Source organism: Oncorhynchus kisutch, linkage group LG28 (assembly GCF_002021735.2).
Source record: "Oncorhynchus kisutch isolate 150728-3 linkage group LG28, Okis_V2, whole genome shotgun sequence".
Lineage (NCBI taxonomy): Eukaryota > Metazoa > Chordata > Actinopteri > Salmoniformes > Salmonidae > Oncorhynchus > Oncorhynchus kisutch.
This window is the reverse complement of record NC_034201.2, coordinates 38,786,689-38,811,741: the sequence shown is the minus strand read 5'-3', so window position 1 is coordinate 38,811,741 and position 25,053 is coordinate 38,786,689. Positions and strand designations below refer to the sequence as shown.

At 43.0% G+C, this 25,053-nt stretch overlaps 1 protein-coding gene across 1 annotated transcript in view; it reads left to right on the top strand.

The window, feature by feature from the left end:
* The window catches only part of LOC109872771 (PDZ and LIM domain protein 4), a 34,955-nt gene extending 24,302 nt beyond the window's left edge, over window positions 1-10,653 (top strand). The window contains exons 4-7 of the mRNA XM_020464093.2: window positions 3,302-3,591; window positions 3,884-4,059; window positions 8,267-8,420; window positions 9,131-10,653. Coding sequence (XP_020319682.1) covers window positions 3,302-3,591; window positions 3,884-4,059; window positions 8,267-8,420; window positions 9,131-9,335 — 825 coding nt within the window. The 3' untranslated portion in view covers window positions 9,336-10,653. The remainder of the gene's footprint in view (window positions 1-3,301; window positions 3,592-3,883; window positions 4,060-8,266; window positions 8,421-9,130) is intronic.
* The last annotated feature ends 14,400 nt before the right edge of the window (window positions 10,654-25,053 follow it).

Genomic DNA, 25,053 nt, shown 5'->3' with positions numbered 1-25,053 from the left:
CCCCTTCCTGCTCTATACTTCTCCCTGACCAAACTCTGCAGTGTGTTGACTTGGGTAACAGCAGTAAATATCTCGTCCCCCTCCTTTCTGAGTCCTTATTACTATAATACATGTAGCTTTAAGTCAGAGTTTTTTTTTCTCCCAGGAGTCCTGTGGTTCAGTCTAAACGGTCCCCAGTCTGAAAGGCATAACCCCCCCCCCCGCCTAGTCACACAGGCTCAGTAGCCAGTCACCCAGAACCCAGAGCCATGCTTATTCACTATTGTAAAACAGGTCAGTGAAATCTGATGACTGACAGAATTTCTGAGCAGACAGAACTGCTTCTCATAAATACTTGCTGCTTTCTCTCTCCAGTGTTTCTGAGCTGGAGTCAAGGTTTGAAGAAAGGGGATTTCACTTTTTCCCATGTAGGAACTGAACTGAATGTGAGCGACTGAAAGAGTGCCTGGTAGTACTATAGCAACATTAGTTTTGATTGTGTTGGTTTAAATAACAAGATAAGGTTACTAGGTGATGTTATCTGGTGATTTTAGTTATGATTTAACAAAGCACACACTGTGGAAGGAGTGTCACCAGTTGGCACGATCTCCATTAACTATTTTGTGCCGTTTTAAAATCCCCATTACAGACCGGCATAGGTACGATAAATCAGTTTAATGGGACAGTCTGCTTACTGTGATTTATTTAATGAAAGTAATGGTTACTTCCATACCTAAGAGCAACTTAAAAGCACTTACAGTTCCTAAATGTTACCAACCTGGCACTTTTAAAAGCTATGCACCAGATGTGCTGCCTTTTTATAAATCTGCCATCCACTCGTATCTTTTTGCTGCAGACACGAGGCCATAGAACTGCATATTATGCAGAAAAAAGTGTCTTCCAACTAGTGGTCTCTAGAGTGGTCTCGGCATTCAACAGACAAACATGTGTGCCAGGGTTTTGAAGCAGACTCTTTACTCTCTTGGTCTCCCTAGCTCCATCGGTTAATGTGAAAATTGCCACTAAACAGGCAACATCCAAACATGTTTGTTCATTTAACATGCTTGAATACAGTAAATAATCACTGACGTTATCTGCACTCACTCTCATGAGGGTTTGGTGTAGCCAAAGTGTTTGCCAAGCATTTCAGCAGCCCTGTCGCTTTTCCCTCTTGGTGAGCTCGCTCAGGGCCCTGTCGCTTTTCCCTCTTGGTGAGCTCCCTCAGGGCCCTGTGGCTTTTCCCTCTTGGTGAGCTCGCTCAGGGCCCTGTGGCTTTTCCCTCTTGGTGAGCTCGCCCAGGGCCCTGTGGCTTTTCCCTCTTGGTGAGCTCGCTCAGGGCCCTGTGGCTTTTCCCTCTTGGTGAGCTCGCTCAGGGCCCTGTGGCTTTTCCCTCTTGGTGAGCTCGCTCAGGGCCCTGTGGCTTTTCCCTCTTGGTGAGCTCGCTCAGGGCCCTGTGGCTTTTCCCTCTTGGTGAGCTCGCTCAGGGCCCTGTGGCTTTTCCCTCTTGGTGAGCTCGCTCAGGGCCCTGTGGCTTTTCCCTCTTGGTGAGCTCGCTCAGGGCCCTGTGGCTTTTCCCTCTTGGTGAGCTCGCTCAGGGCCCTGTGGCTTTTCCCTCTTGGTGAGCTCGCTCAGGGCCCTGTGGCTTTTCCCTCTTGGTGAGCTCGCTCAGGGCCCTGTGGCTTTTCCCTCTTGGTGAGCTCGCTCAGGGCCCTGTGGCTTTTCCCTCTTGGTGAGCTCGCTCAGGGCCCTGTGGCTTTTCCCTCTTGGTGAGCTCGCTCAGGGCCCTGTGGCTTTTCCCTCTTGGTGAGCTCGCTCAGGGCCCTGTGGCTTTTCCCTCTTGGTGAGCTCGCTCAGGGCCCTGTGGCTTTTCCCTCTTGGTGAGCTCGCTCAGGGCCCTGTGGCTTTTCCCTCTTGGTGAGCTCGCTCAGGGCCCTGTGGCTTTTCCCTCTTGGTGAGCTCGCTCAGGGCCCTGTGGCTTTTCCCTCTTGGTGAGCTCGCTCAGGGCCCTGTGGCTTTTCCCTCTTGGTGAGCTCGCTCAGGGCCCTGTGGCTTTTCCCTCTTGGTGAGCTCGCTCAGGGCCCTGTGGCTTTTCCCTCTTGGTGAGCTCGCTCAGGGCCCTGTGGCTTTTCCCTCTTGGTGAGCTCGCTCAGGGCCCTGTGGCTTCTATTGTAACTGTCTGAGGGAGGCGCTGGAATCCATCCACACGTCATGTTTACACGGATTAAAGAAGTCGTAAAAGGCCAAGTTTACTGTCATGTCACTGCAGGAACACTTCGTAATACAATGCACTCTTATTTTTCTTCCCCTCTCTTGTACTTTGTTGCCAAAACCAGAAAATGAAAGGCTTCCTGGTACAATTACTGACGGTTATCATTGGAATGAGAGGGGGAGGGGCTGGGGGAGGGGCTTGGGAGCGGTGGTGGAGGGGTTGGAGGACGAGGGGGGGGCAGGCAGTGGCGGGCGGTGGCTGACGGGGGAGGGGTTGGACTGCTGGCTCAGATACAACTACACTCACCCTCTGCTCTGATGGTCTGGTGGTCCTCTCCTTGTCACCCCCTCTAGGAGCTACTTGTCTTGTCTTGGTTTGAAACACAGCTTGGGGTTGGGTATGGTGTCTAGGGCTCGGCAGAGAGGGGATTTGGAAATGGCCTATGCGTGGGTGGTCTGGGCCAGCCAGGGAACAAGGACCAGGCCACATCTGCTGAGATGACAGACAGGGATCCTGCTGCCTGCCCGGAGAGTCTGAACCTCTGTTTCCTGGGGCCAACCAGTGAATTCACCCAACACTCAACACACACGCATGTGTTAATCAACGGCCTTGGCTGTGTGGGATGACAACTATGTCTTGCACAACCATTTAAACAAGTCACTGCATTTGACATATTTACAGAGGATTTATGATTTATGATTGTGTGCCCCCTACAACAGCCATTAAGTCACTGTCTCTTGTTTGTTTGACAGTCATGCAACTAAAATCAACCGTTAGAAAAGTGATAACATCAACAAAAGATTGCAATCTGTAGCTTGGAGAGATGAACACACATGTAGCACCCACTACACTGTAGATTATCAGTATAGTTTGTAGAAGTCTGTCTGCAGAAGTAAACGTAACCAAATACTTCAACGTCATTGTATAGTTTGTGCAGGTCCTTGCTAAATGTTTTGACCTCTGTGCCAACAGTCACCTTCATGCCTTGGAGATGATGTCATTCATGTTCCCATAAATGTTAGGTGACGAACAAGCAGACTATGACAGATATATAGAAGTGCATTGGAAACAACCATACTTTCTTAATGGCTCCTCTGCTCTTTCCTTCTCCAGAATTTCCGACCAATCAGCACTGGACCAATCACCGGTGGATACATTAGTGGCTACAGCAGCGGTCACAACGGCAGTGGATACAGCAGCGGTCACAACGGCAGTGGATACAGCCGAAAACCCTCCAACATCTCCGAGGCGCCGCACCTCAACAACGGCACCTCCAAGCAGCTCAACAACATGCAGTACAACAACCCAGCCGGCCTGTACGCACACAACAATGGCAGCAATGGAGACCGAGACAGGGTCTTGCCAAAACAAATGGGCAGCCTGAGCCTGAGCTCCCCACACAGGTGAGGCATGGTGGCCATGGAGGAGTGGAAAACCTCTGCAGTAGTTTCAAGATATCATGGTATATTCACCATGTCAATGTGAAGACCACGTATGAAGTGTTGTATAACTTGTTAATGTTACAGTATCTTCTGGGATTTTTACTTTGTTAAACTGCATTTTCTTTTTAAATGTCACAGCATTTTCGAATGAAATCTAAAGACAATGCAACATTTAGTGGAGGCCTTTCAGTCAAGAAGCTGTTGATCACACTGAATTCAGACTAAAAATGACTTAATTTGTTATCTCTTTCAGCCCTGAGCCTCCGACGCATTCTCCTCTGGGACGTAATGGGAACGGTCCTAGTTTTGAAGTCACCACAGAGTCAGACGTGTATAAGATGCTGCAGGACCCAGAGGAGCCAGCCTCTGCACCCAAACAGTCCGGCTCCTTCAAATACCTACAGGGCATACTGGAGGCAGAGGATGGAGGTACCCTCATTTGTGGCTCTATATGACTGTCCATTTATTTAGCGGTTTGTACATGTCATTCACCCTATAGTTTATTTATTTATAAATGTGTGTATATGGGTCTCTCCCTCGAATGCCTTCTTTATCTGTACTACTTTCAACATTGTAGAATAATAGTGATGAGATCAAAACTATGGAATCATGTAGTAACCAAAGTGTCAAACTAAATTAAATTTGCGATTTTTCAAAGTAGCCACCCTTTGCCTTGGTGACAGCTTTGCATCCTCTTGGCATTCTCTCAACCAGCTTTACCTGGAATGCTTTTCCAACAGTCTTGAAGGAGTTCCCACAAATGCTGAGCATTTGTTGGCTGCTTTTCCTTCACTCTGCGGTCCAACTCATCACAACCCATCTCAATTGTGTTGAGGTCGGATGATTGTGGAGGCCAGGTCATCTGATGCAGCACTCCATAACTCTCCTTCTTGGTCAAATAGCCTTTACACAGCCTGGAGGTGTGTTTTGGGTCATTGTCCTGTTGAAAAACAGATGGTGGGACTAAGCGCACACCCGATGGGATGGCGTATCGCTGCAGAATGCTGTGGTAGCCATTCTGGTTAAGTGTGCCTTGAATTCTAAACAGTGTCACCAGCAAAGCACCAACACACCACCACCTCCATGCTTCACTGTGGGAACCACACATGCAGAGATCATCCGTTCACCTATTCTGCGTCTCACAAAGACAGTGTTTGAAACCAAATAACTCATCAGACCAAAGGACCGATTTTCCACCGGTCTAATGTCCATTGTTCGTGTTTCTTGGCCCAAGCAAATCTTTCTTTTCAGTAGTATTTTCTTTGCAGAAATTTGACCATGAAGGCCTGATTCTCAGTCTCCTCTGAACAGTTGATGTTGATGTGTCTGTTACTTGAACTCTGTGAAGCATTTATTTGGGCTGCAATTTCTGAGGCTGGTAACTCTAATGAACTTTTCCTCTGGAGCATAGGTAGCGCTGGGTCTTCCTTTCCTGTGGCGGTCCTCATGAGAGCCAGTTTCATAGCGCTTTTTTGAGACTGCACTTGAAAACCCTTTCAAAGTTCTTGACATTTTCTGCATTGACTGACATTCATGTCTTAAAGTGGGCTGTCATTTCTCATTGCTTATTTGAGCTGTTCTTGCCATAATATGGACTTGGTCCTATTTGGCAAAATACCATCTTCTGTATACCACCCCAACCTTGTCACAACTGATTGGCTCAAACACATTAAGGAAAGAAATTCCACAGTGTAACTTTTAACAAGAGACACCTGTTAATTGAAATGCATTCCAGGTGACTACCCCATGAAGCTGGTTGACCGAATACCAAGTGTACAAAGCGATCATCAAGGCAAAGGGTGGCTACTCAAATATACAATTCTGATTTTTAACACTTTTTTTTGGTTACTGCATGATTCAATATGTGTTACTTCATAGTATTAGTGTCTTCACTATTCTACAATCTAGAAAATAGTAAAAATAAAGAAAAACCCTTGATTGACTAGGTGAAACCAGACTTTTGACTGGTACTCTGTGTGCATATTCTGTATACTCATGATTGTTTATGTACATTTAGATATGTTTGTATATTTGAGCGAAATGGTTTCCGTTGGAAGTGTAGTGTGTGATTTTATTTCCAGACACCGGACTGTGTGAAGTTTATTGCATAACAACCTGAGAAATCACTTCCTGGTGTTTTTTGAACTATTCACATTCCAAGAAGTAGGCCTAGGCTCTCTGAAGTCCTTAGGAGTCATGTGATGTTTTAGGATCAGCTTCTTCCATCATGGCCATGCCCTAGCTCCTCAAGGAGAACCCAAACAGACCAGATAATCCCTAGGAACCTGGCATCCTGTCTGTCGGAGCTCCCTGAAGGTTTTGGATGAACTGCAGGCCTTGTTATTCTTTGAATTTGTCACTAATCACTTGCAGGTGTTACAGGAGTTTAAGGAAGAGAAGTCAATGGTTTCAACAGAATTGGATTAAATTGCACCAGGACGATTAAACTGCAGCAGCGTTTTAAATGTTTGTTTTTCACAACCACAAAGGGCGTAATTGACACTGGGTTAAGCTTCTGGTAAGATGCTGACACCTTGAAGCTCTGTTTGTTGCTCTCGGTCTGGAAATCCTTGTTTTGTTCTGAAGGATTTTATACTCTTTTCCAGCTCAGCGTTGATGTTAAGACCGAGAGGAGTGTTTGACTGCGTGTGATATTGTCATCCTCATCCTTTTCAAAATAAAACGTTCCGCTTTTGAAAATGTCGGCATCCCTGGGATTTCAAGGGAGAACAAACGAGTTGGTCTGTTATGCTTGAGCCCAACAGGCTCGGATCTTACCATCTGTGGTGTCAGACAGGGTTGTTGGTGGAGACGATGGCATGACGGATTCGGTTTATTAGGAGTGAAATCCCTGGCTATAGCAATCACTGAAAAATCCACTACTTTACAGTGACAAATAATAGTCAGACATAGGAGGGAAGTGATCATTTATTTACTTTGCTTTTGAGGATGCAGATGTGGCACACACTGTACCGCCTGTAGTTGAAAAATAAACAAGTCAACTCTGAAGTCTCTGCCAATCCCCTGTGTAGGAGTGTAACCCTTTTGAGGTTGTTCAAAATAAGAAATATAGACTGGGTTCCATAATGTTTTATTTGGTTTGTTTAGGAATGTTACTCCCATTAGCCACTGCGGGTAGCCATGATCTGGTTCTAAAAAGATGCTCAAATAACTAAGATAAATAGGTGGAAACTCCAGGCACCGGATCTACAAGTTGGGGGGGATCACAAGCTATGAACTTTATTCATAAAGACTTCTTAGTAGATGTCATTCCTACACATATAGCATCTTAATTTGACCAGTATTGTCACAGCAAAATAATCCTGCTGCAACAGGATTTGAACGTTTTAGTCCATAATGTTGCTTGATCAGAGGTTAGCCTACTTTTGGCTAATAACCTCTGTAAAGTGCCATACTGTTAATATAACAGTTAGTGTTGGTTTTCAGTGAATTTATGTCAATCACAACACTCATCTGCACTTCCTGTGGTGCAGGAATATTCTCAGTAACAAGAGTGATCAAATTAAGATCCTACCATCTGTATGTTCCATCCTCTCCTATGGAGTTTATGGATGGGAGTATCACGGGGGCAGCTCTCCATAATAAGACGATTGTCTGAGACATGAAGTGTATCTGTCAAATGACGCTAGCGCTGCTTAGTGGCTCTGTACAAGTCCTATGATTGAACCTCCCTCTCACTTGTGAGCATCCCATGAGAACTTCTGACTAGAATTTGAGTGTAATGATGACTAGATGCGTAATAGACCAATTATTACGGCAAAAATAGGCCCTGTTATTACTCAAACCTCGTAGTCACAGAGCATTAGTGAAGTGATGGAAACTTCTTTGTCAAGTACCAGGTACTTCACCAGTATGGTGGGTAGGCCATGCCAGGGGCATGCTGGGTTAATGGGGCATGTTGGCACCTCATCACTCCGTGGTTCAGGGGGAGTGTGATTGTAGCACTCTAGTGTGATGGTCTGCTCCTTAATGTGGAATGTTTGCTCTGCCAGGCAACTGCTTATTTCATCTCCTAATTGATGTGTTCCTGCTGTGTGTCAGGTCCTGGCATCCCTGGTATGTGGAGGAGGGGGGAGGCACAGGTAGAGAGGTATAGAGAGAGCAAATTAAGAGATGGGGAAGAAAGAAGTAGAGGCTAGCAGTGTGAGTGCTGCTCTGGCCATGTGCCTGTACCCCTGCCATGCCCTCTGAGGGTAACGCACAAAGGGAGTGAAGTGGTAGCTGAGGAGTGATGTCTCTGTGGTGGATGGGAGCGGACCTTGGTGTCTCCCTGAGCCAAGTGTGAACACCCTTAATTCTTCGTCATCTTTTCACTCAGAGCTGAGCACTGCTTTCTGAGCTCATACTGGTGTAGGGTAAAGTTGCCCCTAGACTGATCATGGGTAAATTTGTCATTTTTCCCAACTAATAGTCCAGGTTAGGATCAGGGGAGGGGAAGCTGATCCTAGATCTGGTCCTAGGTGAAACTTCACCCTGTAGCCCCATGCATTACCTTCGCCCTGTAGCCCCATGCATTACCTTCGCCCTGTAGCCCCATGCATTACCTTCACCCTGTAGCCCCATGCATTACCTGGAACTCTGCTGGTCTTAACTGAGGTGTTTTCTTTGTCCACAGGTGTGTCCCCCACTGACAGATCTGGAGTGAGAAGCCTAAGGTCCCCAGTTCAATCCCCAGTCCCTAAATTGGGCAGCCCCATTCCTGGTCCCATGGGCCCCATGCCTGGCCTACAGAAACTCCCCCAGTGCACGCGCTGTGGCAACGGCATAGTGTAAGTCATTATAAAACCGAAAAGATGACAACGATACGGTAGACTAGGTGTGCGTCCCCAAATTGCACCTTTTTCCCTCTAGGCCTATGGTGTGCTACTTTTGACCAGAGACTGCATAGGGGATAGGGTGCCATTTGTGACACAGTCCTGCTCCAACGGGTCCAAGCTTATAAGATGTTCATATATCACTTTTTTAATAATTCAACCTCTGCACCACACCCTCTCCTCCTCAGGAACCCAGATGTGCTGGTAATCCCCACACTGCTCAAGCACCATGGATAAACAGTGATGTCATTTGAACAAGACTGTTGTGGAGGCTTAGCACAATGGATCTGTTGTATAGAGCGTTTACACTGGGTTTTAGGCAGGGCACTAAAGAATGAACCTACTTTTATAGCAGTAGTGGGTAGGATAAAGGGCTGGATACAGGGGACGTTCAGATTCAACCAAAGTTATGGCTGTTTTTGAAGCTATTTAGTCCTTATTGGTTATGCAAATGCTCACATCCATGAATGGCATACTTGTAACTTGAATAAACAGGGATGTACTTAAGAAAATGTATGATATTCAAATAGCTCTTAATTGCTTCTCAATAATTATATAAATTCTTTAACATTTTACTAACGTATAGCACTTTGTGACAACTGCTGATGTAAAAAGGGCTTTATGAAATGCATTTGATTGATTGACTAATAACATGGTCTGTATAGGGGCACCATCGTGAAGGCCAGAGACAAACTGTACCACACAGAGTGCTTCATGTGTGATGACTGCGGCCTGAACCTCAAGCAGAGGGGCTACTTCTTCATTGAGGAGAACCTGTACTGTGAGACCCACGCCATGGCCCGTGTCCAGCCTCCTGAGGGATATGACGTGGTTGCAGTCTACCCCAATTCCAAGGTTGAACTGGTCTGAGCTGGTCAGGCTTTAAACACGACCCCCCCCCCCCCCCCCCCCCTTCAGTCTTATCCACAGCTCCCAGCAGGCAGCAAGGTTTTCCAATCCAATGCGCAACATGTCCAAGCTATCGCCGGAAAAGATCATGTCAGTTTAGAGTGGGAGAGTGGTGTCCAGAGATTTCTAGTCCCTCTCTAGCTCTTTCACACATAATGTACAGCATGCTATTCATTTTTTCTGACAGACCTTCATTTTTTTGTACCTCAGCAGGAGTAAAAATGTGAGGGCTTTTCTTTGTCAAGAGCACTTTTAGATCTTGTTAAAACATAAGCAATATTCAACAGAACGACATCTCACATCTGGGGGTGGTTTTCTATTTTTAACCTTGCTGACTAAAATGCAGTTAATGGAATTAGGGTCAAGCACCTGACTGAGAATGGAATGGAACTTTTACTGCTCCTCACACGGTTACTACAGTTAAAGAACACCAGCTTTAATACAGCTGGTGAAATGCATTCCAGTGCCACAAGAGAAAGCCCTTTGTATCTCCACTGTTGCAGTGTTTAAAAAGCTGTGGGGAGTAGAGTCCCAAGACAAGGACATGGGAAAACAATGACTCTAGGATCTAACCCGTGAATCTAGGAACATGCGGGAATAATCCATCTATTTAGGTTCTTTGGCACATTTTGTAGAAACAGACAGTGCTTGTTGGCTGAGAGCCGGTATTTGAAAGTGTATATTGTTTTCTTGTTTGATATATATCACAGCCAAGTCCACTGAATTAATCAGACTTCTACATGTCCAGGGAGGGCATTTATGTGCTTTTGGAAATGACAAAAATATTCACGCTTGCAACAGTCTCTTCCCCTGAAATTGTAGGATGAATTAGGATGAGGATTGTGGACCTGTACAGAATCATGCAGCCTGAGGGACGGCAAACAGTAGTTGGATGAAAAGTGCTATTTGTCAAATATTTGATTCTTTAAAAAAACCAGTTTTAATTGTATTTTAACTCTATCTTAAAGTGCTTGTTATTCAATATCCATCATGACCCTAACGTTTAGCTACTGGAATGCCAACTAGGACAGGAGTTTGTAAAGTATGTGAAATGATTTTGGTGTTTTTAAGTTCTAATTGTACATATTTGTTTCATGTCTAACAAACTTAACTAGTCACTGCTATCACGTCTGTCCTTTTTTAAATGCTTACCGTGTGTAGTCACAGAATCCCCTCGTGTTTAACTTATTGTTTTGTCGACACATTTCACTCTGGTTTCTTCTATTTGTTTTTTAAGATATAATAAAGTAGGAAAATAAATAAATAATCATACTCATGATTCAGCTATTTATTTTTTTACAGGCATGCTGTATATAATGTGAACTTGAGAATTGTACTTTAACTTGCCTGTGGAAACGCAGCATAAAAATAGCAAGGGGTTCCAATTTGTGAAGTTCTGTCCCTGACAAGGCACTTTACCCAACAGCATGTATTTGACCTCCAACTTGGAGTTGAGGCTTGTCCCCCAAATTACACACTATGCCCTACATAGTGCACTGCTTTGGTGCCATTTGGGATGCACAGAAGTTGACTGATCCAGAGACATCCACTTCCTAGAGACCCTGTATTTGTTTGAAATTCCAGTGCCACAAAACAGGTTTCATGTTTTCATAACATTGTCTCTTACGTGTTTATGGGTTGTGAGGACAAGTACTCAAGGGTTTTTAATTTGTCACAAGCACACTTTAGTGCTAGACGTTTAACACCACTGCCATTTTGAATAATGTTCTAAATGGTGGGATGAAAAACCTACACAACATGAAAGTAATCATTTATTGTATGGTGAATGTTTGATTTTCCTCCCACAAAATGTTTGAGGACATTTTGGGTTACTTGATAGAACATGAGAAGCTTGAGGGTTGTTTAAGAACAAATGTCAAGTTTATCATACAGATGTATGGCTGAGATTCAGTGGTTTACTATAATCTGTAACATAAGGCGGGGGAGCCCTTCATACCCCATTAAATGTCTTCATGCCATATTAACGCGTTCAAAAACCACAATGGGTGCAGAGAGCGGGAGGGAGTGAGACAGAGGGGGAGAGATGCACGAGGAGGCAGAGAAAGGAACAGGGAAATTGGTTGGTTTTAATTAAGTCTGTTAATAGCACAGTGATGTGGTTTAGCAACATGGCCAACAGTTAGTGACTTGATTCCAAGGCTTTGAACACTCCTCTTAAAAGACCGTGTGTCATATTTTCCACATTGGTGGCATGTTATGCCGTTAATCATAAGTCACTCACCAAACAGCAGCAGCAAGGAACATTGCATCTAGGATGCTCGTCTCTCATACTTTCATCATGCATGGATAACATGATAGACCTCAGACTTAGCTCCCCCTTATACTTTCACAGCAGCTGAAATCGCTCACTATTAGGTTAGAATGCTTTACTCTTCATTAATATATGTACAGTGCCCTTGTGAATTATTGGCATCCTAGGTAAATATGATTAAAGAAAAACTGACAGTCTGAAAAAAAATATCAGCTTGATCTCACACTCCATATCATACTGTATGACTCCAACCTTAAGTAAAAATTGTTCACAGAATAAATCATTGGTATTTTATTGGCACCCTTGCATGTAGTACTTTGCACCCTCCCTTTGCCAAGATAGCCACTCTGGGTCGTCTCCAAGAATGTTTGAAGTGGGAGAACACACCCCTTTGCCAAGAAAACCGCTCTGGGTCGTCTCCTAGAATGTTTGAGGTGGGAGAACACATAGGAAGGGATTTGAGTCCATTCCTCCATACAGAACCTCCAGACTCCCAGGTCCACGCTTGTGGACTATCCTCTTCAGCTCATTCCACAGGTTTTTAATGGGGTTTAGGTCAGGGGACTGGGACGTCCATTGCAAAAGCTTGATTCTATGGTCAGTGAACCATCTTCGTGTGGATTTGGAGGCATGCTTTGGATCATTATATTTATCCGTTATTTTACCAGGTAAGTTGACTGAGAACACGTTCTCATTTGCAGCAACAACCTGGGGAATAGTTACAGGGGAGAGGAGGAGGATGAATGAGCCAATTGTAAACTGGGGATTATTAGGTGACCGTGATGGTTTGAGGGCCAGATTGGGAATTTAGCCAGGACACCGGAGTTAACACCCCTACTCTTATGATAAGTGCCATGGGATCTTTAATGACCTCCGAGAGTCAGGACACCCGTTTAACGTCCCATCCGAAAGACAGCACCCTACACAAGGCAGTGTCCCCAATCACTGCCCTGGGGCATTGGGATATTTTTTTAGACCAGAGGAAAGAGTGCCTCCTACTGGCCCTCCAACACCACTTCCAGCAGCATCTGGTCTCCCATCCAGGAATTGACCAGGACCAGTCCTGCTTAGCTTCAGAAGCAAGCCAGCAGTGGTATGCTGCTGGAAGATCTAATGACGACCCAGTTTTAGCCACCTGGCAGAGGCAGACGGATTTTGGCCTAAAATCTCCTGGTACTTGGAGTCCATGATGACATGTATCCTGACAAGGTTCCCATGGCCATTGGAAGTAAAACAGCCCCACATCACAGATCCACCATCATACTTCACAGTGGGGATTAGGTTATTTTCTGCATGACCATGGCTCTTTTTACACCAAACCCACCTCTGGTGTTTGTTGCCAAAAACAGACCATAACCTGGTTCCAATCAAAGTTCCAATGACATTAGCCAATTCCAGGTGCTAAAGTCTGTTTTAGTGACAGCAGAGGCTTTCATCTGGCAACCCTTCCAAATAACTTGTCATGGAGGTGGCGTCTAATTGTAGTTTTGGAGACTTTCTGACCCCAAGATGTAACCAATTTATGCAATTCTCCAACTGTGATCATCGGAGTTAGTTTTTTTTGCCACTTGAACCCTCCTGACTGCGTGGAGGCAAAATACCGTTACGTCCTCTTTCAGGCAGGTTCATCAGAGCTCCAGTTTTACATTTCTTAATTATTACCCGAATAGTGATGGGTATTTTTAGGGGTGTAGCTAGCTCATTTTTTATAGCCATTACCTGATTTGTGAAGGTCAACAACCTTTTGTCTCATTTCTTTCGTGTGTTCTCTGGCCTCTCCTATGTTGATGGATGACTGAGTTTAGCCTGGTGTCACCTCATATTTATACTTCAGTGAAACAGGAAGCCATGGATGACCACTTAAGAGTTCCCAAAGACTCAGATGAACTTTGTATTTTTTTATCTTAATCAGAATTAACATCAATAAGATTTTATTCATAGGAATGTCTAGGGGTGCCAATAATTGACATGCATGTTTTTGAATAAAATGATTTATTGACGTTAGAATCATATGTTGAGTGTAACATCCTTTTTTGTTCATATAGGTTGCCAATAATTCAGGTCACTGTACATTCAAATGGAGTGTAGTTTAATAATAGAGTAGATACCAGAGGCACAAATACCATATGTAGTACTGAAGTTACTGGACATAACAGAGGGAGAGCGAGAGAGAGAGAGACGCAAAGAGAGTACTTGGAAACTCCATGGAAAGACTTGTGAGCTCCAGTATTTAAACTCATTTTGGTTCTGCTGTAAACACTGAGCTATGCTGAGGCTAAACACTTCATGTCTCTGTAACCGTCTGTCTTATGTAATGTGTCCCTGCTTCGGCATCAGCTAGCTATCTGTCCATCAGAATAAACACGATGTGAGGAGTCTTTTGGGAGAGCTTCAAACCCCCCAAAACATGACAAACGCCGGGCTTCTGTGAGGCATATATATATACAATCTAATTGTCACTGAATCAGGTCGTATTGGCCTTAGATCCATTCAGCTTGAGAGTTCTAACTTCTAAGGTCTAAACAAATCCATCTTTACTTTTAAAGCTCAGAGGAAGATAAACGTGCTGTATCTGGAAAGCATTGGCTGCGTGGTTCCTCTCCTTCCACATGCACGTTCCCATGGTGTAATTCATCAACAGGATCAGATAGGAATGCAGCTCATTCACTTGATGTGGAGGATGCCTGTCACCCCATTGTACTTATGGAGCCCACTGTCATTTGGGCTTGGTTCCAATTCGTTTCTAAAACCAGGCCTCACTCAATCGTTCAATCACTCATTCCATCTCGCCTTTCTTCAGTGCATTCCTGTCCTCCCCTTCCATACGGTACCAACCTGTTGTTTCTGACAGCTGTGATTTGTAGTATCTTATTGGATGGGTGCCTGTAAAACCTGGGGTTAAGCACTCTACATACTAGGGTACTAAAAATGGGCATGTCAGTTATTCCCTATCCACCTTTGGAACATTGCAGCTTGAAAGATGCAGCTGAACTTGAAAGATGGAAAAATATATTGAATATATGGAAAAATATATTGAATGATAGAGGTTATAGAGAAACTTTTTCTATGTTCAGTATCAGAGGACATTTCTGAGATGCAACCAAATTCCATTCCGATATGCCTGTCACTACGACAACACTTGAGAAGTTTGATCCTTGCACCATTTGCAAATAAGACTTAAGTTTAGATTGCATTATTGTGCAATGTGAGAACGCAAGAATAACAAGGCTAGAGGAGCATCATGCCCCATCTTGTGTCTTTTCTTTGGTTTTGTTTATTCAACCCCCTGTATTACAGAGATTTGTGCCCTGAAAGTTGAAAGCAGTTTTGTTTGGGAGGATTCTGGGAAAGAAAGCCATAATGATCATCCAAATGTTTAGCTAGTTCTTGTTGGGAGGAGCTGTGCTCTTAGACTCGTGAGAATGAGATTGAGAATAAAGAGTGACCTTGACCTCCCCCCAACTCTTGGGAAAGGAAACTACATTACTATTGAATAAGAATATAAAGAAAGGCTGTCCATCAGTGGAAAAAGCACGAATGCACATGTTATTTTGGTATTGTTGAGGGCACATTGAGCATCCATTGCCCTGTAGTTAATATGACACAGAGGGAATCTATCCTTAGGAGTTTGTTTACATCCAGTGTGAGAAGCCAAGGTCTGATAGTGGCTTATAGACCCATGCAATACACTAAATCTCTACCTTCTTAGAGTTGTGTACATAAAACTGGATATGAAAACCAAACAGATGGCTTTAGGTTTGATAAACATGTCTGCCCCACCAAACATGGCTAAAAGACGAGGAAATTAGTCAAATGGAATGACACCAGACACAACCTCTCCTTTGGAGTACCTTTCGCCCCAAAAATTAATTCCACTCCATTTCCAATCTGTGATTTGACTGCTTAGATAAAGTAAAACATCATCCAAGAGCCCTCAAACATACAGTATATCCAAAATATTCACATATACAGCATCAATCAAACGTTTGGACACACCTACTCATTCAAGGGTTTTTCTTTATTTTTACTATTTTCTACATTGTAGAATTTTTTTAAATGTTTTAATTTAGCCATTATTTTACCAGGTAAGTTGACTGAGAACACGTTCTCATTTGCAGCAACGACCTGGGGAATAGTTACAGGGGAGAGGAGGGAGCCAATTGTAAACTGGGGATTATTAGGTGATCGTGATGGTTTGAGGGCCAGATTGGGATTTTAGCCAGGACACCGGGGTTAACACCCCTACTCTTACGATAAGTGCCATGGGATCTTAAATGACCCCAGAGAGTTAGGACACCCGTTTAACGTCCCATCCGAAAGACAGCACCCTACACAGGGCAGTGTCCCCAATCACTGCCCTGGGGCATTGGGATATTATTTTTTTTAGACCAGAGGAAAGAGTGCAGCCAGCTTCATGATGTAGTCACCTGGAATGCATTTCAATTAACAGGTGTGCCTTGTTAAAAGTTCATTTGTGGAATTTCTTTCCTTAATGCGTTTGAGACAATCTTTTGTGTTGTGACAAGGTGGGGGTGGTATACAGAAGACAGTCCTATTTGGGAAAAGACCAAGTCCATATTATGGCAAGAACAGCTCAAATAAGCAAAGAGAAACGACAGTCCATCATTACTTTAAGATATGAAGGTCAGTCAATCTGGAACATTTCAAGAACTTTGAACGTTTCTTCAAGTGCAGTCGCAAAAACCATCAAGCGCTATGATGAAACTGGCTCTCATGAGGACAGCCACAGGAAAGGAAGACCCAGAGTTAACTTATCCTCTGCAGCAGAGGTAATTACAGTTACCAGCCTCAGAAATTGCAGCCCAAGTAAATGCTTCACAGAGTTCAAGTAACAGACACGTCTCAACATCAACTGTTCAGAAGAGACTGTGTGAATCAGGCCTTCATGGTCGAATTGCTGCAAAGAAACCACTACTAAAGAACACCAAAAAGAAGAGATTTGCTTGGGCCAAGAAACACGAGCAATGGACATTAAACCGGTGGAAATCTGTCCTTTGGACTGATGAGATATTTGGTTCCAAACGCTGTGTCTTTGTGAGTCGCAGAGTAGGTGAACGGATGATCTCTGCATGTGTGGTTCCCACAGTGAAGCAGGAGGGGAGGAGGTGTGATGGTATGGGGGTGCTTTGCTGGTGACACTGTATGTGATTAATTTAGAATTCAAGGCACACATAGCTGTCATTAAGGCAAAGGGTGGCTACTTTGAATAATCTAAAATATAAAACATATTTTGGTTTAACACCTTTTTGGTTACTACATGGTTCCATGTGTTATTTCATAGTTTTTATGTCTTCCCTATTATTCTACAATGTAGAAAATAGTAAAAATAAAGAAAAAACCTTCAATGAGTAGATGTGTCACCTTTTGACTGCTTCTCTGCTCTCTCTCTCTCTCTCTCTCTCTTTCTTTCTCTCTCTCTCTCTCTCTATATATATATATATATATATATATATATGAGAGAGAGAGAGAGAAGCAGTCAAAAGGTGACACATCTACTCATTGAAGGTTTTTTCTTTATTTTTACTATTACTAGAATAATAGTGAAGACATCAAAACTATGAAACAACACATATGGAATCATGTAGTAATCAAAAAGGTGTTAATATATATATATATATTTGTATATATATATATTTGTATATGTATATATTTGTATATATATATATTTGTATATGTATATATTTGTATATGTATATAAATATAAACATATATATATGTATAAATATATATATATATATATATTTTACTGTAATTAGAGCAATGTAATAATTTGATATCAAAGTTGTACATTATCGGTGACTGTGCAACCTGATTCCCTGGTTGAACATGCACATTAAAGTATAGCATACATACTTCTACTAACCTCTGAAAAACAAAAACACAGCTATCAGGGCAGACTTTCCTTTGGTGTTTTTTGGTCATTATTGTTATCGGATGTTTTCCCTAAATTCCAGCCGAGTGTCTGAGGATAAGTGACTGATGCAGACAGGAAACAGGAAAGACCAGCTCAGCTGTCCCAAACATCAGGCTGTAACGCCGGAGATCCCCTCTAAGGAACAATAGGAGCTGCTCTCTTGCTCGCTCTCCTTCCTTGCTTCTCCTCCCTCTTTCTGTTTCTTTCACATTGATACACTCTGCCCCTACCCCTCCCCTCTCTCTTTCCCTCTCCCTTTCTCTCTTAGAGCAGCTGGCAACATGTTTTAGTAGTGTCCATAGCAACCGCATGAAAAGTGCCACACCAGCGGGCAGTGAGACAAACAGGTCAGTCGTGGGAGTGCCCCTCTGCCACTGTGAGAAAGAGACAAGGCTTCCTTTTCCTCAACAACTTGGCCTCAACTTCATAAAATGGTCCTGTGTGGCTCAGTCGGTAGAGCATAGCACTTGCAACTCCAAGGGTTGTGGGTTCCATTCCAGCTGGGGTCACCCATACGTAAAATGTATGCACGCATGACTGTAAGTTGCTTTGGATAAAAGTGTCTCCTAAATGGAATATATTATATAGCCGTGATTCAATCATCTGGGGGGGGGGTCAAGTCTGGACTAAATACAGCAGGGAGTGCCTTTTCATCTTGAAGAGAGAGGGAAGACAAAGAGAATGTCTGCCTTTGTCATTTAGACCCAGGTGACGTTGTTCCTCCAAGCATCAAATAATTGGACAAATTCCAACTTATCAGGCGTACTTGAAGAGTAAATCTGATTTACCATGCTAAAAATGTATATTCATGAGATTTCCAAACATATTTTCTTCTGCACACTACTGGTAAGAATGATCATAGTCTTTTTATGTGGAATGTATACAGCTTCCATATGATTTTGCACACATCATTATTCGTTCTTGTATGACTTGCGTTTTGCTTTCTCTTCCCCTTTTGTCAGCCACTAAAACACTGACCACAATATGAAGATCATGAAAAGAAAATAACCTCCTGGACGTACATCCAGAACACCAAAAACCCTCGATACTTCTCATCCAGTGTGCTACTCTCTGAAATGACATGGGTGGTGTAATTATAGCTGAGTTAATATGACATAATAGCCAGGCCATCCGCAGATGTGCTGAGGTTTCCTAAAGACAGCATGAGTTAAACCAAGTCTGCATATTATGTTGTTAGAAAGCATTAACTCATTACCAGCTAATGGCAAAATGAGACTTGCATCCCTAGGAGGCTGAAAGTTTGAACATTGAGCGAGAGAGAAAGAGTGTTGAAACAATGAGTTGTTACTGTGAAGATGCACAAATCATGGCACTCCAGTTGAGAGGATGCCATGATCCTCTGAGGGGTAATTTTGAGGTGGCTGGATGAATAGAACTAGAACCAGAGAATAGAGGCAGGGATCCAGACATGCTGCTGGGATCCAAACACAGACAGTCTTTATTGATTGATGTCCTTGAGGTGCTTACCGCTCCACACTCCTGGCATGGAACCCAATACAGACCCTTGAGGAGCACCTAGCCCAGCTCCAGCTGTTACTGCAGGTGTTCCATACACTGGCAGTTCTAATAGCTCTAGATCTTTTTTCCTTTACTTCTTTAATAATTTGGCGTACCACAGTTTCGTGGGGCGCCCTCAAGGTCAGAGCAAGGGCTTTTTTTCCCTCATGTTTTTTTTTTGTTGGGGGGGGGGGACAGCTAGTTCTACACATTTGCCAGAAGACTGAGTGAAAATGTTGCTGTTTTAAAGCTATTTTCCTGCAATTCTACACACATTGCCATGGGGCAGAGAGAATATTGTGCAGTTTTATCACTAACCTCATGCAATTCTAAGCATTTTTAAATGAGGCTGAGAGAATTTGGAATTATTAAACTAATTTCCTGCAATTCTAGATATATTGCCAATGTGCTGAGAGAAATTGTTACAGTTTTACAGCTAATAGACGTTATTTATTTTTTGGGTTGGGGCCTCCAGAGCCCGTGGTCCCCTCCTCCTTGTAGGCGCTGTAGTGGTGTGTGGTACGCCAATGATCCTGGTGCCATATGTTCATATCTGCTACGAATCAACTTCCTGCCCAGGAAGGGCATTGCTGAGAGACATGATGATATGCTACTTATACCATCACCCCCCTCCAACCCCATCTTCTCCCAATTATGTTTGTGTAGCCTTGCTGCTTACATTGGTAAAGACATTCCGCTATGCTTCTACTGAAACAATAACAAAGTAGGAACCCTGCCTCTGTTTTGGTAAAAAAGCTGAGGGATGGGCCTGGAGAAATGTAACCACTCTCAAATTCATAGACAGCGTTGTGGATGCAAGGACTGACCATCCATGATATCAACATTATCATCAGAACCATGTTTTGAGGCTATACAGTGTTTGTTTACATTTACAATGTTTACAAACATTGAAGTAACACAAGCTTTGGGTTCTGATGGAGTGTTATAGTTTAACTAAGATCACGCAGCATTTATAAGTTACATTCTTCAAGAATCAATGGTGTATCATTCATTTATAAGTCCAAAAATGTATGTAGCAATGGCAGATTGCCCCTTTAAAGATATGGTTCATAAATCCATACATTTCATTAATCTCTGTCATTTTTCAATGAAATTAAAACAACATCAGGGCATGCCTATGTTTCCCCATTTGGATGGTCAAGCATTGTGTTAGCTAGGCTACAATTTGCTTGTCGAGATGACTCTCCAAGGGGGAATCTTCAAGTATGTAAAAAGTAATATCTAGTCATCACACAGTGCTATCTGCACTAAAGACAGCTGCTACTCAGCTCTACACACAAGTATTTAGATGAATTCAGAATACATTTCTCTTCTCTTTCATGGACCACATTATGAAAAGCCCCCCACTTCAACTGTGCTGAGTCAGACATCTCTGGCAGCAGGGATCACAGCAGGGATCACACATCCTATTTTCAAGGGGGGGGGGGGGGGGGCGTTTTCCTTGGGTCTTGATGTGGGGGGGGGGGACATCTAAAAATAAATTGTGCGTGTTGTACATAAAAAAGACGGTCTCTCCCATCAATCTCCCCACAGTGAGCCTGCATCGTCTGGGCCTGTCTGGCAGACAACCAAGCAATATGGTCTGACTCTGGGGTCTGCTCCTGCAGTCATGAGAGGAGAGCTGTAATTCTGTAAACAGTGGTAGAACTCACAGTCCAGAGCAGCTGCTGCTGCAGCCAAACCCATATACCACATAACTGCTTTAAGGGGAGGCCTGGTCAAAGGCTCTAAGCAGTGAACAGAATGCTTTCACATATTGACATACTGTGTCATGGTTGGAAGACATGGGAATGTTTTGTGTCCATGTTGCAATCATACAATGCATAGTAAATTAACAGCAGAACAGGGATTATAGATCAAGAGTTTCTGGGGGATTCATTCATTGGCGACCCGTCGTTCAGGGCAGGTAGGGCAGAGCAAAAGTACCAGTCAAACAATTGGACACCTAGTCATTCAAGTTATTTTTTTGTGGGGATTATTTTCTACATTGGAGAATAATAGCGAAGACATCAACTATGAATCATGTCGTAACCAAAAAAGTGTTAAACAAATCAAAATATATTTTAGATTTGTTACGATCGTTTAGAGAAGAATTAGACCAAGGTGCAGCGTGGTAAGCATACATCTTACTTTATTTGATGAACACCAAAAAACAACAAAATATAAACGAACATACCGTTCTGCAGTAACAATACAAAATCAAGATCCCACAACTGAAGGTGGGAAAGGGTTGCCTAAGTATTATCCCCAATCAGAGACGACGATAAACAGCTGCCTCTGATTGGGAACCATACTAGGTCAACAAAGAAATAGAAACATAGATTTGCCCACCAAGTCACACCCTGACCTAACCAAATAGAGAATAAAAAAGGCTATCTAAGGTCAGGGCGTGAAAAGATTTTAGATTCTTCAAATTAGCCACCCTTTGCCTTGATGACAGCTTTGCACACTCTTGGCATTCTCTCAACCAGCTTCATTAGCTAGTCACCTGGAATGCAATTTCAATTAACAGGTGTGCCTTGTTAAAAGTTAAATAGTGGAATTTATTTCCTTCTTAATGTGTTTGAGCAAATCAGTTGTGTTGTGACAAGGTGGGGGTGGTATACAGAAGATAGTCCTATTTGGTAAAAGACCAAGTCCATATTATGGCAAGAACAGCTCACAAGTAAAGAGAAACGACAGTCCATCATTACTTTAAGACATGAAGGTCAGTCAATGCAGAAAACGTCAATAAACGTAGATCTAAGCTTAAAATTTCTGCCGCGCTCAAAACAACCGTTAACTCAGAACTGAGAAATCTGACTTCAGTGAGTTCAAGATAGCTGGGAACCCAGGAAAAAACTCAGGATTTTTTTTTTTTGAACAGTCATCCAACTCGGAATTGTAAGTCGGGCCTCTTTCTAGAGCACTGACCTGAAGATCACTGACGTCATCATGATTCAAACATTTTTTTTTTTTTGAGTTCCCAGTTGCCTTGAAAGCACCATAAATCTAGAGAATGCCTGACTTTGATGACAAAGTTTGATAAAAAAATGCCAGGGAGATATGTACAGTGGCAAGAAAAAGTATGTGAACCCTTTGGAATTACATGGATTTCTGCAACTTCACAACAACGGTGTGCTTAAACTAATAACATACAAATGATTGTATTTATCTGTCTATATTGAATACATAATTTAAACATTCACAGTGTAGGTTGTAAAAAGTATGTGAACCACTAGGCTAATGACTTAGGAGTCAACATACCTGGAGTCCAATCAATGAGACGAGATTGGCGATGTTGGTTAGTGCTGCCTTGTCCTATAAAAAACACTCACAAAATTTGAGTTTGCTATTCACAAGAAGCATTGCCTGATGTGAACCATGCCTCGAACAAAAGAGATCTCAGAAGACCTAAAATTAAGAATTGTTGACTTGAATAAAGCTGGAAAGAGTTACAAAAGTATCTCTGAAAGCCTTGATGTTCATCAGTCCACGGTAAGACAACTTGTCTATAAATAGAGAAAGTTCAGCACTGTTGCTACTCTCCCTAGGAGTGACCATCCGGGCCGTCCTGCAAAGACTGCAAGAGCACAGTGCAGAATGTGAAGAAGAATCTTAGTATCAGCTAAAGACTTACAGAGATCTCTGGAACATGTTAACATCTCTGTTGACGAGTCTACGATACGTAAGACACTAAACAAGAATGGGGTTCATGGGAGGACACTACAGAAAAAGCCACTGCTGTCCAAAAAAACATTGCTGCATGTTTGAAGTTTGCAAAAGTGCACCTGGATGTTCCACAGTGCTACTGGCAAAATATTCTGTGGACAGATGAAACTACAGGTGAGTTGTTTGGAAGGAACACACAACACTATGTGTGGAGAAAAAAAGGCACAGCACAGCACACCAAACATCAAACCTCATCCCAACTGTAAAGTATGGTGGAGGGAGCATCATGGTATGGGGCTGCTTTGAAATCCCAAATGAATCAAGACATTTTGCAGGAGAATGTAAGGTTATCTGTCCGCCAATTGAAGCTAAGTTGGGTGATGCAACCGGACAATGACCCAAAACACAGATCAATCAACAACAGAATGGAATCAACAGAAGAAAATATGCCTTCTGGAGTGGCCCAGTCACTCCAGAAGTCCTGACCACTGAGTCCTGACCATTGAGATGCTGTGGCATGACCTCAAGAGAGAGAGAGTAGTTCACAGCAGACATCCCAAGAATATTGCTGAACTGAAACAGTTTTGGAAAGAGGAATGGTCTAAAATTCCTCCTGACCGTTGTGCAGGTCTGATCCACAACTACAGAAAACGTTTGGTTGGGGTTATTGCTGCCAAGGAAGGGTCAACCGGTTATTTAATCCAAGGGCTCACATGCTTTTTCCACCCAGCACTGTGAATGTTTACAGTGTGTTCAATAAAGACATGAAAACGTATAATTGTTTGTGTTATTAGTTTAAGCAGAATGTGTTTGTCTATTGTTGTGACCTAGATGAAGATCAGATCAAATTTGATGACTAAATTTATGCAGAAATCCGGGTATTCCAAAGGGTTCACATACTTTTTCTTGCCACTGTAGCTAAGAAAGTAATACTAAGTGTATGTGTGTAGTAAGCTGTTAGTAGCCCATGTGCCTCACCCTAATAATTTGGTCTATTTTCGCCTACTGCTCTGACTTGGTGGTGCAAATGTAGCCTATAACCTGTTTTAGAGAAAAGTAATCATTGAATATTGTAAGAGTTTGCATTGTCTGCTTATATGCCCCCTTAATTTATCCTACAGTTCTGACTTGATGTACAGGGAGAACACTAAGAACGGCCCATGTTCTGACTTCTGTTGCTGTACATTTCAAATGTCTTAATCGAAATTACGGATTGCCACTTTTCAAATCAAAGTTTATCTGTCACGTGCGCTGAATACAACAGGTGTAGTAGACCGTACAGTGAAATTAGTGCAAAAAAGTGCAAAAAAGGTATTAGGTGAACAATAGGTAAGTAAAGAAATAAAACAACAGTAAAAAGACAGGCTATATACAGTAGTGAGGCTATAAAAGTAGCGAGGCTACATACAGACACAGGTTAGTCAGGCTGATTGTGGTAGTATGTGCATGTAGATATGGTTAAAGTGACTATGCATATATGATGAACACAGTAGCAGTAGCGTAAAAGAGGGGTTGGCGGGTGGTGGGTAGCGGGACACAATGCAGATAGCCCGGTTAGCCAATGTGCCGGAGCACTGGTTGGTCAGGCCAATTGAGGTAGTATGTACATGAATGTATAGTGCCTATGCATATATGATAAATGGAGAGCAGCAGCAGCATAAAAGAGGGGTTGGGGGGGCACACAATGCAAATAGTCTGGGTAGCCATTTGATTACCTGTTCAGGAGTCTTGTGGCTTGTGGGTAAAGCTGTTGAGAAGCCTTTTTGTCCTAGACTTGGCACTCCGACAACACAGGTATCTTTTGGTTATCACTACGGCAACAGCTTCCAGGAACAACACAATATTTACATCTTACAGTTATTCAGAAAATAAGCAAAAGGATTAAAACAACAATATGTACATAACAACTGCCAAGTGGTACAGTATTTGGAATTTCAAGTACAGAAGAAAGATCTTTGGTATTGTGGTAAAAATTGGTCAGATATAGAGCTAAGGGTAAACAGAGTTAGAATCCTTTGGAAGGTTAGTAATAATTTATTGTCCAATGATTGCACGTTGGCGAGTAAAATTGACGGTAATGGCAGCTTTTCCACTCGCCTTCTACGGGTCCTCACGAGGCATCCGTCTCTGTGTCCTCTGTACCTGCGCCTCTTCCTCTTGCAAATAACGGGGATGTCGGCCCTGTCGGGTGTTTGGAGAATGTCTTGTGCTTCCTGCTTGTTGTAGATTTTTTTTTTGTTTAATCCGAAGTGAGTGATCGCTGTCCTGATATCCAGAAGCTC